The sequence below is a fragment of the Parasteatoda tepidariorum genome, chromosome 1 (assembly GCF_982258835.1).
Source record: "Parasteatoda tepidariorum strain Cologne lab strain chromosome 1, Ptep-v5.0, whole genome shotgun sequence".
NCBI lineage: Eukaryota > Metazoa > Arthropoda > Arachnida > Araneae > Theridiidae > Parasteatoda > Parasteatoda tepidariorum.
Window position 1 is genome coordinate 3,784,843 of NC_141755.1, and position 17,218 is coordinate 3,802,060.

Sequence of the window (17,218 nt, forward strand, 5' to 3'; positions counted from 1 at the left end):
TACAAAGTGTTCATTCCTTTTCCATAAATCGGAACTTAAAAAATTTTCTACATGGCCAGGGTTCCCCCTCAATTTCAGGGGGGAGGGAATTCTCGGACTCTTCCAGTTATATCAGAAAAATCTCAATGAAAACCCAAACCATATCGTATCTATACCATGCAATTTTTCATCAGACAATTTTGATTTCTTATTTATAATGTCAAATCTTAGATTTTGTGTGCAAAGAAATATCATTGAATGAGGATAGGAGCATAGAAATTTCACTAAAATGGGAAATTTTTACAACTAATAATTGTAATTGATAGTACATTTATTTAACTCGAATATCAATAACTGTTACTGACAATTCTGGGACTGGTTATTTTTCAAGTATAATGTAGAAGTTTTCCAGTCTTTTTTAAAATATTTTTATTTATTTTTATTTTTTAAATTGCAATTTTTCCTGACTGTTCCCTGCTTTTAAGAGGCAAAATAAAATTCCGTGACAATTCCACTCCCATACACATAACCAGTGGGAATCCTGATAGCAAACAGAGATGGTAAATTGTATATAAAAGAAACGTTTTTCTCTTCCTTTTGGGCCTTGAATATTTAATCCTTTTGAAACATTTAACTGTAATTCATATCACGAAATTAATATCTGGATATCCGAAGTATTTTTCCAATAACGCTTTTTGATTGCAGCTCTTAAATGATATTATTTATTGTTTAAATAAATTTGAGCAGTTGGGAAAATTTTAAACGCCTTCACTTTTTCTTTTTGACATATAAATTTTTTAAGGACAGCTATTCATATTTTGATTCAAATCGTGAGTCATAAAAAGCAAAAAATGGGAACAATAAGTATTAAATCGGCTATAGAGAAACAATTTAGGAATTCGTTTGGGTGTTAAAAGAAGAATGAAGTTCTATTGGGTCAAAAAACGCAATCAAAACCGCATCCAAATCTTCTCACGATTTTATGGTGGAACCTTGTTATTACTATAATACACCCACTCTATATACAATTTCTTTTAAAATTGCTTTAAATTAAATGCATACAGGAAGATATGTACACGCATGTTATGAGATTTTTTTTCCCATCTGTTTTTTTTTGTTTGGCTTGAAAGGTGACTGGGAAAAATTGCATCACCTAAAAGAGGCTCCTAAATTTTTATTTCGAAACTCGTAATACTTTGTTAATGTATCGCAACATCATTTATTTATTTTGTGAACTCACGTGTAAAATAATTACCAGTGAGAGTGAGATTGAATGTTTGGCTATTACATTCGCTATCTGTTATAGCCAGTACCCGATTCAATGTTTGATTTATCATAAGGCCTGAGAGGCTTAAGCCTAGTGCCCTCATATTTGTGTGGTCCCCTAAATGAAGCAAATAATTTTTTTTCGAGCTGTTTTCTTAGGAATTGTCTGTTATAATTATGAGTTAACAAAAATTGAAATAAGTATCAATTCAAATTTGCTATTATATCGTAATTTATTTATATTATAAATGATTTAAAAACACTTCATTATTAAACAACATGCAAAATTGGTCTAAAGTAACTACCAGGGACCCTTGTCAATTCTGAACCTGTGGCCCCACATTTCAAGATCAGCCCGGTTTTATTCGTCCCGTCTATTTAAAATGCTTTATATATCTTCTGACAATATTGTATGTTCATCATTGTTTTTTCAAATCAACTCTAAGATCAAAAGGACCTTAATCGGAATAAAAAATATGCTAAGATTCAAATGTGTATCAAATCTAGTGTAGAAGCTACGAGTTCTCCTGTTTTCTTTCTTTCTTTATACTCCTACCCCTCCCTCCTGTTTTTTTATATACCACTGATGATCCTGAAAAAATATCCTTGTATTGATGTGACGTTTCAAGCTATTTTTTTAAAAAAACTAGTACGTTGTTTCAGAACGTTAGTCGGATAATTCGAACTACACAATCATTTGCATTGTTATTCAAAATTAAATGAATGTATACAATTATATAAGTGTATGAAGTACTAAATGAATGTATGAAGTTATAATTTGCTAATTTCTCGTGCAGGATGAATCTTCTCCCACTGGCATCCCTTTGGAGAGCGCCACATATCCCACAGGAGAATTTTCTCCATCTGCATACGAACCTCTGGGCACTGGTCAATACAGCGTACTGACTAATGTTGTGGTTACTGTAGCTCCTCCACCTCAGTATGGGGTCCAAACAACATCGGCCAGCAATACTTATACGCTTACTCCAACAGATTATTTTAGAGAGGTGTGTACATTTATATTCATTCCGCATCTTTTAATTGAAAAGCTTGGGTGGAAGAACATATCGAGTGACATTTTAGAAACACTCAGTTTTCTAAGTTTATGGCTCACTATAAATATGGAACATTAGGACGCTTGTACAACCTTTTGAAAGCTGGTTTCCTTAACTTCATTTAAATCTCAATGGACATGGTCTTCCACTCTCTGCTTCCATATATTTTTCGTAGATGTCACTCTGAAATATTTTAAATTCTTTTACTTAGTATCTACCACAATCTACTACTGATCAGCAGTATGTGCAAGCAGTCAGACAGTTAGCAGCGTATCCAGAAGCCACACTAGATAATGGTACTGCGTATGGAACCGTGGAAAGGTATATTAGGCAGCAGGCAGCCTACAAACCTACCCCTCACGGATTAACCGTAGATCTTCCTTCACCTGATTCTGGTATCGGAGAAACTACTGTAACTCCAAGGGATTCCTTGCAGCAAGTAAGATATGATTATTTTCATGAATGATTTTATTTCTGATTTCAGAAGTGTTTAACACTCATTTTGGGGAAGAAAAAAAATATGTGCATAAGAAATAGACTCTACAAGAATCTAATATATCGGATCGCTGCTAAAGTTCACACCTGATTTGAAACTAAATAAAATAGCCCTAAAACTAGTATTTATTCATCAATAATGTGTTTTCCATTATGTTCAATTACTGTTTCTGTATCTCGTGTTTGAATTCTCTTTTAGTATAAAAAAAATTGGGCTGTTTTTCCTCAAAGCAAGCAAGGATGATTCTGATTAGCTCCGCAGATTCCTTTTCCATTCAAATTATTTTGTCGACAATAGAAAATCTGCGGGTGCTCGATCGGCAACGAATATGTTAAGTTCTGCAATTTCCGAGAAACAATATAGAAAATAAGCGAGTCGTCCACGGTACATTTCAAATTTTGTTCGTCACATTCATCTTCAATTTCTTCTCCATCTTACAAGTTTTTTTTTTTTGTCGTTTAGATGACCCACAAATTTTTACATTCAGCAGATAATTTTTAACTAAAAATAACATAAATTTTCTCCAATCCCTTAATAGCTTAATTTTCGTTACAAAATTTTGACAATTGAAGTTAAAACATTTTCTAAGTTAAATCTTTAAAATCTATAATAAATCTCTTGATATATTATGCTTGTAAAGTAATAAATCCTGAAGCGTGTAACAAATTTCTTTAGAAGGCTGTAAACAAATCTGAACTGCTGTATGCTGAGACCCGGTATTGGTAAAGGCGGAGCTAGTTTAAATTTCATATTCTTCAAGCATTTCACGTCAATGAACTAGCCCTAGGCCCACTACATTCTTTTTTTCCCGATCATTAGAAGGTCGTAAGGCTATCTAGAAGATTGCAGACACGTGGAGAAATCGAATGACGCATGTATCTCGAAAGTTCTCGAACACTTTCATTTTTGTATTTAAAATGCGAAAATCCAAGAGCTTGAGCAATCTATATTGATCTAGCTAGAGAAATCTGCCCTGACGTGATTTACGAGAACCGCCCAAACTCAAAATATGAATGCACACATTCGCGCAATTAAAAAAAAATAATAATATATTAATCTTACATTTTAACTCGTCAAATCATATTTCAACTATCAAATTCTTATTTGATTTAAGGTGTTCAGTTCTATGTCCCGTCTTTTTATTTATGGGATTGATGTATAATTAGAATCGTCGGTTAAATTCCTTTTTTTCCTTCTGAAAAATAGCCTCAACATTAAGAAAATGGACATATTTTTAAAATGGGAGTTAGGATAATGAATATAGCTATAAGTATACGTTTAAGGAAATAAAAATAACTCAATTAAGATAAGATAATTAAGAGAATAAAATTAACAAAATAAAAATGCTTGAAAAAATGGACATACCATTCGAATTATGTTTTTAAGGTACTGTTATGACTGTTGTATATAAGAAGTAAATACTAATTATTCGTAACGTTTTTTGTTTTTTCTTTACTTTTAATTTAATAAATTTTCACACGAGAATTTTCAAAAGCAAAGGAGTAGAAAAATTTCTTTCGTTAATTAATACTAAAAAATACCGTTTTGTGCCATTTTTTCTAACGCACTTTTTAAGTCATGTCCCGTTTTTAAAACATTCATTTTGAGCTAAATTCGTAAATAAAAATTTCGCCGACAAGATATTGCAGTGCTTACAAATTGTTAAAAAAAAAAAAAAAAAAAAAAAAAAAAACACATTTTTGAATTAATGTTTAAAAAAATTTTATATTTCAGATATTTGATTATACAGAAATAGCCCAAGCTCAACCTATACTCCAACAAACTGATGAAGATTCTCAAACATCAAGGGGAACGTCAGTAGTCTCACCATCTGGTCGTAAAAACTCTTGGAATCACGAATATGGTCGAAATTCAGAACTAGACAAAGTTCAAATTCCTAAAATGTAATAATCGCATACTCTTAAAAGCAAAACTTATTCACTTGGAGATGTTATTAAATGTGATGAAGTAACATCAAAATTCATTTCTTTTTCCCTTCCAGTTTCTCCGATGTAGGATTTCATTACTTCCTAGAGTCTCCCATTTCCACCAGTCAACGAAGAGAGGATGATCGCATGACTTATATAAATAAAGGTAACTTTTGAAGCACTCAGTTAGAAATTTCCTCTATCTCAAAAGATGAGTAGTTAAACTTTAAATATTTCAACCTTCAGTATTATAGTGCAGTGACCACTTGTAAAAAACTATTTGATGATCCACTTAGACAAGGGGTCAACTTATAAAGGCGGAATAAAATTGTTTTTTAAAGTTGGTTATGTGATCATTAAGATCAACTTAAATAAATGATCAACATAGAGAGAGGGTCAACTTAACTGGTTTCTATTAACTAAACCACTTTTATATCAAGAATGGTAATGACAACACCTAAGACTTGTAGGTGTCGTTATTTAAGTGGCTATAATAGTGAAATTGATCAGAGTTCATACGATTAAGTTTAGCTTCCATGATAGCCAATTTAAATACTGTATTTTTTAATTACAGGACAGTATTATGGTATCACTCTAGAATATATTAATGATCCAGAAAGAACACTCCGAAGTTGTACTGTCAAAGTAAGTAAATCTATTTAAAAAAGCATTCTTTAATGTGATAGAAGCTCTCCAATGATTAGATACAAAAGAATTGTGTGAGCCTTTCTGGAGAGTGGCCGAGTAGAAAGTCAATCCGGATTTAATAAGAAATTAAAATATATTTTAAAACAAATGTTTTAGGTAATTAGGAAGAAAAAAAATTTAAGGGAAAAGGGGGATAGGGAACTTCTAAATCTTATTTTACAGACTGATGCCTCTTTAGTTGGAAAATGCTTCTTATAAATTTGCTGCGGTTTTTAAAAAAGCATAAAAAAATTAATTAAATATTGTACAACCAATAGTAAAGAGCAATCCTTATTGCAGTTGTGTTACATAAACATGACAGTGTTGCAAAAAAAAAAAAAAATCTAAACTTTCGACAAGAATCGAGATAATTTCTCTTTTATATAAACCGAAATAATATTTATAAGTAGCAATAAATAAAGGGATTATTTATTAATAAAGGGATTATTATTTTGCATAATTTGCCATTTGAACCCACCTCTAGCTGAAATATATTTTTTTTATTATCCTTTAAAAAATAATAATAATCTAAAATTATATAACTCGTACAAAATGTGTCATCGTGAATGTTAACCCTTTTCTAGTAAACCATATAATTTATTGAAGTATTAAACAAATTTCAGAATTCAAAGTGAAACAAAGGCTTAATGTTTAATTACTCCAGACTTATGAAAATAATTTTAACTCAGAATTGACTCATTTTGGTTTGTATCTCCCCCCCCCCTCCCTTCTGACGATAAAATAACATCAAATATATTTTCTGCCATTTTTTAATCAAAAGCAAGTAAATTATTTAATTTAATTTAATTTAATTAAATGATTCATTTTACCTAACACCCTATTTCATCATGATTCTTTTTCATTCACTTCGAGTTTTAGGTTAAGGCTATTTTAAGGTGACAAAAAGTAAAACAATTTTTAATTGCTTTCAGTCAACTGTGATGCTCGTATTTCGAGAGGAGAAAAGTCACGAAGATGAACTCAAAGCGTGGAAATTTTGGCACAGTCGACAACACAGTGTAAAGCAGCGAATACTTGATGCAGGTAAACAGAGTACGGACCTATTTTTATTTCTTAAAAACTACCTAAATCTTTGTTTTTAATATTTGAATGACAGTCGCATAATATTGAGTACGGGTTGTTTTTGTTTCAATTATCAAGGAGGTAATATCAAGAGTTCCAGTGGTGGGACAATTATATCTTCTCTAATGCATGAGTCGTCGTAATTTACGCGTGTTTTCTTTAACCAAATATATTTTTTTTCTAAAAAAAATTAACAAAAATTATAATGAATACCAAAATACCCACCAGCTATATGAAAATTCTTGCACTTGATTATTTACTTTCTGTCTGAAAATCTTTTCTCTTGGATCGATTTTATGTGTATTTTAATGTGCTTAAACAATTCCTTTTATCTTTCCCTTCCATGCTGCCTATCTTTATAGGGTAATTCAATTTTTATGTCTTATTTCTTCAAATAATCTATTTTTATTTCGAATAAGTTTTCTATACATTTTTGCTTCTGTCATTTTTTTAGATACAAAAAACAGTTGCGGCATCATAGGTCAAATTGAAGAGGTTACTCATAATGCGATAGCCTTCTACTGGAATCCATTAGATGGACCTGCAAAGGTAACTTATGAAAAGCCACTTTGAAAATAGATCAGTTCATTACAAAATAACTTATAGGTCTACCATTATTAATTTATAACTTTCTACTCTCATAAATAAAATGTTTAGTATATTGACAAATGAAGCGTTATATTACAACTGCCTTTTTTGACATTGAAATATTGCAAGTAAAATAATACTCAAAACATGTGAAGTACTATTATATAATTGCTCTCTTTGACACCCAATGGTTCAAATAAAATAATTTTCTAAGGATTATCATATGAACTTTTATGTAACTGTTATTATTGACATCAAAATGTGCAAATGAAATAATTTTCAAAACATCATATGAAGTATTATAGTACAACTAAACTCTTTGATATCCTATGTTGCAAATAAAATAATTTTCAAAAATTATTATATAAAGTTTTATATTACAGTTGTTCTCTTTGACATCCTAATAACTTTTTTTTTTAAATATATATATAATGATGGCATTTCCTTCCAGATTAGTGTTTCAGTTCACTGTCTCAGCACAGATTTTAGTAATCAAAAAGGTGTAAAGGTAAGAAAGAATTTTTTTTTTTTTTTAATGTAAAATTAATATAGAGTATATGAAGGATGAGTATGAAACTCTTTTCATTCCAGGGTTTTCCTCTACACATCCAAGTAGATACGACTGACGATTTACGAGAAGGTGCTCCACCCATTCACAGAGGCTACTGCCAAATTAAAGTTTTCTGCGATAAAGTAAGTGTGCCACTTTAGTGAATTTAATCAGTTACTTATAATGAAAAAAACAAATCGGTTTGTCATTTGGATATTTCACTGTCTGCAGGAATATCATTAATGACTACTATAAAATAACATTTGAATGAACTATTTTTGAATAATTATCTGTTAAAATAAAAATAAAAAATTTGGTTAATGTTGTATAAAATGAAAAGATGTATTTCACTGAATTTAATGAAAATATTTCTCTCTGCTGAAGGGAGCTGAAAGGAAGACAAGAGATGAAGAAAGAAGAGCCGCAAAGAGGAAACTTACTGCAACAGGTAGTAAGTAACAATGCTTTCATTCATATAATAATGTATCTTTTCTCAAAGATGTATCATTTAATTCACTCAACATACCTTGAGTTAGGGGTGTGATTTTACTCAAAACTAAAACACTCAACTGAAAAAACCAAAACTGATTTTTTTTATTTTTTATAATTGCATTGTTTTTATTAACAAATCAGCTCAAGATATTAAGTTTATAATAGAATAAAATACAAACGCCTAACATTGAGACATTTATATTTCCCTGATTTCTATATTCTAATGGGTTTTAAAATTTTCAATGAACCTTTTTAAAAACAGGTATAATAAGAAATTTCAAATAATGTACTAAGGTACTCTCTCAAAAATTTGAAATTTATAATACATTGAAATTGTTGTAACAAAATACAATATGTAATATTTTTAGAACATAATTCAATGAAATGGAAAAAGTTATTTATAAAAATATATTTCAAATACTACTTTCTCAGACCTGTGAGTCTTTTTAATAAACAGTTTAAAATATTTTTTTTTTAATTTAACTAAATTAACACAAACTAACTTAATGGTATTTATTAATGAAGCAAGACTAAAACCTTGAAAAAAAGCAATAAATTCCTGACCCCCCCCCCCAAAAAAAAAAGTTTTAAAAAAATACAGCTTAAATAAAAATATTCATTAACCCAGGAATTTAGCAGCTCAGATAAATAAGATAATCGAATCCACTCGTTAAAGATGTAAAGACTAATCCCATGACTCCAAAGTACCACAGTAATTTATTATGTCATTGAAGTTTGTCACAGTATTGGCTTCTTTTTTTTTTTTTACTGGTAACTCTATCTTCAATTTCATTCTTGTTAAAATATTTGCTTCTTTATGAACCTAACAGCAAAACAGTGTGTGATATAACAGTGTATTGATATAATTCATTTTGCACAAAATTTTTTTAAAATTATTTTTAGTCGTTGTTCTTAATAGATTATACTTTGATTAGTTAAAAACTAAAGTGCCATCAAAATGAAAATAATTTCATAAATACTATTATACAGTTGTTTAAATTGAATGAAAATTAAAGTTATGAATGCCATGAGTATGAAACTGCTTTTAAGAGAATGCTTTCAATGAAATGTTTTCAACAAGTATAAACATGTAAAAATAACAAAAACAATTTTATAAAAAAATTCAAGAGTTATATTCAGAAGCAGATATTTACTCTGGGAGGTATTAACATTTGTTTATTGTTATGTAAATTTTTTTAACCAATTTGTCAATTATTTTTCAGGTGGAAGGAAGAAAATTGAAGAGATGTACCACACTCCATGTGAGAGATCAGAATTTTATTCCATGAGCGATCTTTCAAAACCTCCAATACTTTTCACGCCAGATGATGATTCAGAAAAAGTAAACACATTTTCTTATTAGATATAATTTAATTTTGATAGTTTAATATTTATTTTGAAAAAAAAAAAATTCTGAAACTAATTTTTTGATGATTAATTATAGTGTTATTCAATCGCAAGAGTTTGTACCTAACTTAAAGTAAATGTCAGCCTACATTAGAATGACGTCATATTTCTCGTGTATATTAATCGTTGTTAAAGATATAAAAACGAAAATCAAACAGATTTTATAAATATTTTAACTTACTAAATAAAGTTCAGCACAAAAGATGACTGAATTTAATAGTTTAGGTAATTTGTTTTTGATTAATTTTAAAAAAGAATGAATAATTAAGACATAATCAGTGAAAATGTTTTTTTAAAATTTTGATACGAGTATTTCATTTTGCTAAATATAATATTTGATGAAACAATATAGAAATAAATTTCATTATTTCGGACTATTTTTCTAACAAGTAATTCATTAGAGTTATTCGTAATATTGTTTTTAATTTTATTTCAGTCGAACGGCCCAGAGTTAACCTTCTACACAATAGCAACTGCAGCAGCAGCTGCTGCTGCAGAAGAAAATGCTGCTTCTGCTGCTGCAATAGCAGCGTAAGTAAACTCTTAAATAATGAATAGTTTTATCTCTATAATGAATACTGAATGTTTGATTTACATTTTTAATATTATAAATATGACTAAGCAACTTATAATGATGTGCAATATTTTTATTTTTACAGGGAAGTAAAAGCACCTCTTGAAATGCCTGTTTCACCACCCTTGAAGAAATTCAAACTAGCACCGCCTGATAGAGGTAATTTTTGCACATTACTTTTTTAACTTTATTAAATTGCACATTACTTTTAAATTTCTTTTTAATTAAATTGCACATTACAAATTTTATTACAAATTTCTAAATTGTGCAATATGAAAGTAACAAAAAGCTATAATCTATGAAGGTGCCAGTTAGATAATAAGTTTTTTTTAATTTAAAAAAAAAATTCAAATTTTATTTTTATTGTAAACGTTATGCAATAAAACTTTTGTTATAAAATATGGATTTATATATATGAATATTTTTAAAACATTATTCAATACAATTATTATATTCCATTAGATTCTAAAAGTTTATGTTGGCAGAGAGAGAGTTATGTATATATTATATATAAAAAAAGTCTGATCTCTCTTGATAATTATGCATCAATTTGAATTCTTTCCACTTTTAAATGTAAATTTCTAAATTTAATGTATATTATTTTTACTTCATTTTTTAGAACAATGTATAGTAATGCTCAAAAATATGTTTAGACCAGTGGTTATAGTTGACATGGCTAGAGTTAGAGATTAATAGTAAAAAAGTACAAAAATTTAAAGGAAAAAATATTTATGAATCAAAGGGCCTTGAAGAGTGGATGAAAAAAAATAACCTTTTACATTTTGTGAGTCTATGTGTTCTGGTATAAAAATAATTGTAATGAATAATACAGGCACCTTCTTGTAACTTAAGGTTTTAGTTTCTCAACTACTGTCTAGATTGACTTGTTTATTGAATTACTAAATGTTGATAGTACTTTTGGTCTTTAGTTATTTCTTTAGCATTAATTGCCACGTGTAACTAATATAAACTTTTGTTAAATTTTTTTATAGAAATTTAATGCCTTTTTAATGAAGCATTGGCATATTTTGATTCCATATCTAAAGGAAAATGAATTTAAAAAAAAAGAAAGAAAATGTTTTCTGGAAGTTTATCTCACTTTAATAAAATAATTAACTAGAAATTATAACGAAGATTTCAAACTGCTACTTTTATAATTTTTTACATCACACTCGCGAAAAAGTTTCTGCCATTTTAGCTTCATTTAAAGAATAACTAACTAGACGTTATAAATGAATGAACAAAACAACAGTTTTTCATTCAAATTTGTTTGAAATTAACAGTTAAAATGGATGCTCTTGTACAGAGCCGGATTATACCTTTCGTAGGCCCTAGGCACAGCCGTTTTTGGGCCCTCCCTTCCTTCCCCCAACTCCTCCCCTCTTTTCAAAATATATGCTAAAATTTTCTTGCATATTTTTTTTACATTTTTATTAATATGGATTTTAATTTACAAATTTGTTTATCAAACTTTATCTGCAATACCGACATACTGCTGATATTGCAGTTGATATCGATAATACCATTATGATTAGTTCGATCAAAAACTATGTAAACACTTCACGTCAACAATACAACAACAAACCAGCAAAGAAAACAATGAAATTGATAGTGAGATTAATTACAAGAAATATTTATACTACAAATAGCTTCATAGTTTTCATGATACTACTATGATAACTAAGTGAAGGAAATTAACATTGTCAAAAGTAAATCTTTTGAAATTATGAATGCAGAAGGAATTATGAATGCAAAATTATTATTGAAATTATGAATGCAGAAGGAATTATGAATGCAAATGCAGAAGGAGAGAAAGATCTTTCTCCAGATTAAAATTGATAAAGAAATATTTGCGTTCAACAATGAATCAAGATCGTTTGGCATCGCTCGCACTTATGTCTATTGAATACGACATTTTGCGTAGTTTGGAATTCGACAGCATAATACAAGATTTCGTTGAATCCAAAAATAGCAACAAAAAAAATATATATTAGATCATAAGATTCTGTAAAATAATTTATTACCGAAAAATATTATATTTCTATTTGTATCTTCATAATTTTGTGCAAAATACACTTGTTGTTTTTAAAGCTAAATTATTTTTGTCAACAAATTTTTTTCTCCCAAGTTTTTCGTAGGCCCCTGAATTTCGTAGGCCCTAGGCACGTGCCTAGTGTGCCTATAGGTTAATCCGGCCCTGCTCTTGTAAAATAGGTTCATTTTTTCAGTTTATATATTAAAATGAGATGCAACTCTGCAAATTTTTCATTCATTCTTCACCTAATGAAATTTGCATTACAGCAGCTAAATAAAATCAGATAAGATTTTACTGTATTAAGGAACCTTCCTTATAGATCAAAAATAGGTTGTCCTGGTATATTGCAGAAAAAACTTTTATCAAGCAATCTGGGCAGTATTGAGTTGTTGATTTTAGTATTTTATTTGTGCATGTTGAATTGTAACTTATTAACACTTAGAACTAATCAACGTCTCCTATTGGGAACCAGTGTTACTTTATGTGAAGAGGCCAGAAGACGAAGTGTTCTTTCCCCTACACCTCACACCACCCAATCTAAATGGACTGGCCAAAGCTGTAAGTACATCTTTTTTTTCTTTTTCACTACTTCCAAATTTTAAACTTTGTCTAAATTTAAAATTCACTTTACTTACAGATGGAGAACAAGTATAATATTGGAGTTGAACTCATAAGAAATTTTTATAAAAAATGCAAGAAAGGGTATGTATTTTAAAATACACCTTTATTACAACCATAATCTGTCATCATAGTTTCTCCATTAGTTTTTCTTTTTTTTTAATATAAAATGGCAACCTTCATACTGCAAAGGGTATGCTTAGTTCAGAGTGGATGCTCTTTAACTTTTTGCACTAATAAATTTTTTTTCCATAATAAATTTAATATCTTGCTATGTTAGATTTTCAATTAATTAGGAAAATAATATTTATAAAGACATTTTTTATTCTTGTCAAGTTTGTTGCCTAAGATAGAAACCTAGATATTGGATTTGTACTTAATTGTGAAATACCTCCATATAAAAACTAAATTCTTTAGACCGAGTTATTTTGTAAACATGAAAGTAAGCCAAGAAAAGAGAGATGAGTTAATTAACTCTGATTTCCTATTTGTTGTATTTTACAATTTGTTAATTATCTTTATCAATGGTAGAAAATGCTCTGAAATCAAATGTTTTTTTTTTCTCTTTGCATTTTTAATAAGATAATGCATCAAATAATGTGCATCAGAATGTTTTTTGATAATCACCATCGTAAAAGCTTGTGAAGTATGTCAGTCAAAGGTAAGCTTAAAAGCTTGGAAAGAAATTAAATCGTATCTTGTTATTTATCTCAGATTGTATTATATATGCATGTAATAATGAAGGATTTTTCATTTATTTAACATATCATTTATAACTTCAACTAGTGTAATATTTATGAATACTAAATAAGAAGGGCAAGAGCTTTTTTCTCATATTTTTAATTTTTCTTGGTGAAAGTCACAGTTGAATGACTGCATTTCCATATTTTGTGATAAACTGTGTTTGCTAAAAACAAAATATAAATAAGACTTCTATAAAAAAAAAATCAGGGCAATATAGATATGCTATACTAAAACAACTAATAACAGGCAGATATATATCTTCCTCGAGAGCGTGAAGAGTGCTGATGTAAAAATATCTACAGTGGTAGATTGATTATGGGTTACAATCCCTTACAATCTAACACTGGGAGCTTTACATGGTTTTATCTTTTCATGAAATGCAAACACAGGTTAGTTCCATATCGAAAAGTCCTCCAAGAAGGTTAGTTTATCCTAAAGCCTAATTCAGGAGTTAGTCTTCTGGGTCATGTTTAAAATTACAAGACTACGGAGTGGAACATTGATAGCCGCCAATCCAAAAATGGGTTATAAAATAAATTAATAAAAAAAGCACTTAGAACGAGCTTTGTTTCGTCATTTGTTGAATGTGATAGGTCCCTGAAAACAGGAAGTCTGATTTTTGTTCGTTTGAATAAAATGAGAGGCACACATAACCAACGTTTACATTCTTCTTCTCTATTTTAAAACTGATTTACATAACATAATTTGATTCATTTCTAAATTTCAGAATCACAGTTATGATGGACGATGATATGGTTCGCCTTTATTGCAATGAAGACACATTTGTTATCGACGTCATTAAAGCAGAAAATGAGAATAAATATGATATTACATTTACAGAGCTGTAGCGAGGGAAGAAAAAAATTATAATGTTTGCTTTGAAGCAAAATTTTTAAGAACTTTAAGAATTATTATGCTGATATTCAGCATATTTTTTTAAACACTTTTTTTAAACTATTTTACATTTTTATACTTTTACAATCGTTGGGAATATTTGTCTTAAAATATTCATCTCTCTAAATACTCATTTTGCTCATATCTTGTCTGTATCAGAATACTTTTTGTATTAAAACTTATTTGTGAACAAACACTTTGCATATATACTGTCAGTTATATAAAGCAATGCATGGTGAATATTGCTTTATTTCGTTATTATTTGTATAGTTTTTTTTAAAGATAAAGTTCATCTTTCCTTGCCATGAATACAGCTCCCAGCATATAAGCTATTTTATTATTCAAATAGGCAGTATATTTAGCAATTTATAAAATGTTACCTTTTGACATGAAGTAACAGCTGGTGTATAAATATTATTACAGAAACATAAAACTATAAATATATATGGGGGAAATATTACAACTATGTACACTTATTTTAAGATCTTTATCAGCATGAATACAGCGGTCAAAATTAACTGCAGTTGTTCTTCAAAGCTTTAATCAAGAGCTCTCTGGGTTTCTGTATATTTTAGAAAAATTCTTAAATTTGGGATCCCTAAGAAAATATAACAAAATAAAATAAAAAATTCACACTTAATTGCTTGATTCAGTGTTGTAAGTATTGCTGTTAAATAAAGAAGCAAGCTTCAATTCAGTCGAACAGAAAACATTCTGTTTGTAATTAAAGAATTAAAAATATTCAGTTTTTAATTCTCAATTTTTAAATTAGAAAAATCTATGACTATCTGTTCAACAATTCTATCTATTACTATTCAAAGTTAGAAGTTCAAATGTATGGTAACAAAAAGATTCTGAATTCAAGTTTATTTAATGGCAATCATAAAAAGGAAATATAGCATTAAATTTAAATGTTTACCAACATAGTATTTAGTGTTATAAAGTTTTTTTTTATTTTGTTAAGTATAAAAATCCAAAAATTCCCTATTTCTAAAATATTTAGTTTATTAATCAATAGTTATTATGAAATTCATATTTTCTAAAATCTGATTTTTTTCTTGTTCCACATAATTCTGATTTCACATTGACAGCTATATAAATATTTATTTCAAGATCTTATTATTAAAATTGAATTATCTAAAACTATTAATCTAAGCTTAGCAGGCAAAAAAAGTTTGATTAAAAGTCTAAAAAACTGTGTACACTAATTACTGAAGGCTATACTTCCTCTAAACTTCATCATTTTTATGTTATATCAAGTAGTTTAATTGTAAAATATATGAAAATAGTATTTAAGAACCTTTACATTTCTGTTAAAAATGTTTTTGATAAAATATTTTAGCGCTCTAAATAAATATTGAAAATATTATATTTTTATACAGCTCTTGTCCAAACTAAAATTACTTATTAAGCAGTGATTCATGTTGGTAACAATTTTAGTATTTGTTATAAAAGTGCCAAACTTCAAAGTGCTTAGTCATTGCTTAGTGTGGTTTTATTCATATAGTAATGAAGAAAGATAATCTGCCTATTAAAACATTTTCATTGCTGGCATATAAAGATATTTTCAATGTTTTGTGTTTAGAATTTGTGCAACAGTGTGTATTTGTAGAATGGCATTGAGACAGAGAGTATGCCATTTTGAAAAGATTATTTCATGTTTTGAATTGTAACTGTGCAATTCCTCTTATGCAATACATAAAGTGTATAAAGTTTTATTTCATTGACATTTTGATTTTGTGTAGAGCAATCAATCAAATATTTTGTATATAAAATATGATTTAGATATTGGGAAAATATATAACAAAAATCCAATTCTTTTGAATATGTTTTGTAAGATTTTACCCTTTATGTACAGTTTCCAAGTCATTAAAAAAATAATAAAATAAAATGCATACAAACTATGTGTAGAAAATAAAGGCAAATAGTGCAATTTAAGCTGATTTTGAGCTTAATTTTACAACTAAATCTAGCTTTTGCTAATTTCAATATTTGTTCAGGATATAAGTTAAATGTAAAAAAACATAAATAAGCCTTATTTAATTTCTCCATGGAAATATTTGAATACTGTTATACAAAGATAAATTTGAGATCAAATTTATAGGAAACATTTGTATCACTTAGATTTGTTTTCTTAATTCAAATCAGTATTTTTTTTTTTCTTCAAAATAATTAAATAAAATGCATCACTGTTCTTAACAGTCCCAAAATGGATTATCAGATTTTATCACTTTTTAGGATAGGACAAACTTTTTTAAATCAATATATCAGAACCATCCTTTGTTATATAAACTCAGCTTCCAGCTCTGTTAGATGCATGGGGGTTAGATGTGTTGCAATATTTTATTTGTGAGCTGTAAATCAAAATTTTTGGCTCTAGTTTTACCATTATTTAAAAAACTTCTGTTATATAGTGCTACCTATTAATGAATATTCAATATTAGTTCTTTTGCCTTTTTGATTTTTATACTTACGGTTGTTGTAATATTAAAATGTGCATTGTTGAATTACAAGGTCTTCCAGTAATTTATCATTTTAAAGTTATGGATGCATGTCAATATTTTTTGTGGCTATTTAAATCGCACAATGTTTGTTATATTGTTTCATAAATAGCTTGTTAACTACTTAATCTCATTTGTCTGATGTAAATGGCAGCTAAACTGCATGTCAACTGATTCGAATTTTATTTCTACAGGATTTTTATACTGTAATTACACACATGTAAATAGCTGGGATATGGTTAATAGTGTACAAAATATTTTTGATTCACTGTACATAACATTTTATAATAAATTTTTTTTGTTTTATAGTACTATTTTTAA

General features: G+C 28.3%; 1 protein-coding gene across 13 annotated transcripts in view; it reads left to right on the forward strand.

Annotated features, from left to right (window-relative positions):
- LOC107441179 (protein grainyhead) overlaps positions 1–17,203 on the forward strand; it is a 72,489-nt gene extending 55,286 nt beyond the window's left edge. Inside the window, exons 5-20 of one of the 13 annotated variants that reach the window (XM_043041923.3) lie at positions 2,043–2,252; positions 2,512–2,739; positions 4,531–4,700; positions 4,799–4,890; positions 5,299–5,369; positions 6,344–6,455; positions 6,949–7,043; positions 7,534–7,590; positions 7,674–7,775; positions 8,017–8,083; positions 9,348–9,466; positions 9,968–10,062; positions 10,191–10,264; positions 12,583–12,698; positions 12,778–12,842; positions 14,230–17,203. In XM_043041923.3, coding sequence (XP_042897857.1) covers positions 2,043–2,252; positions 2,512–2,739; positions 4,531–4,700; positions 4,799–4,890; positions 5,299–5,369; positions 6,344–6,455; positions 6,949–7,043; positions 7,534–7,590; positions 7,674–7,775; positions 8,017–8,083; positions 9,348–9,466; positions 9,968–10,062; positions 10,191–10,264; positions 12,583–12,698; positions 12,778–12,842; positions 14,230–14,350 — 1,794 coding nt within the window. In that variant the 3' untranslated portion in view covers positions 14,351–17,203. Of the gene's footprint in view, positions 1–2,042; positions 2,253–2,511; positions 2,740–4,530; positions 4,701–4,798; positions 4,891–5,298; positions 5,370–6,343; positions 6,465–6,948; positions 7,044–7,533; positions 7,591–7,673; positions 7,776–8,013; positions 8,084–9,347; positions 9,467–9,967; positions 10,063–10,190; positions 10,265–12,582; positions 12,699–12,777; positions 12,843–14,229 lie in introns of all 13 variants that reach the window. The other 12 variants (XM_043041918.3, XM_043041925.3, XM_043041920.3 and 9 more) reach the window with 12 other exon arrangements.
- Positions 17,204–17,218: the final 15 nt, after the last annotated feature.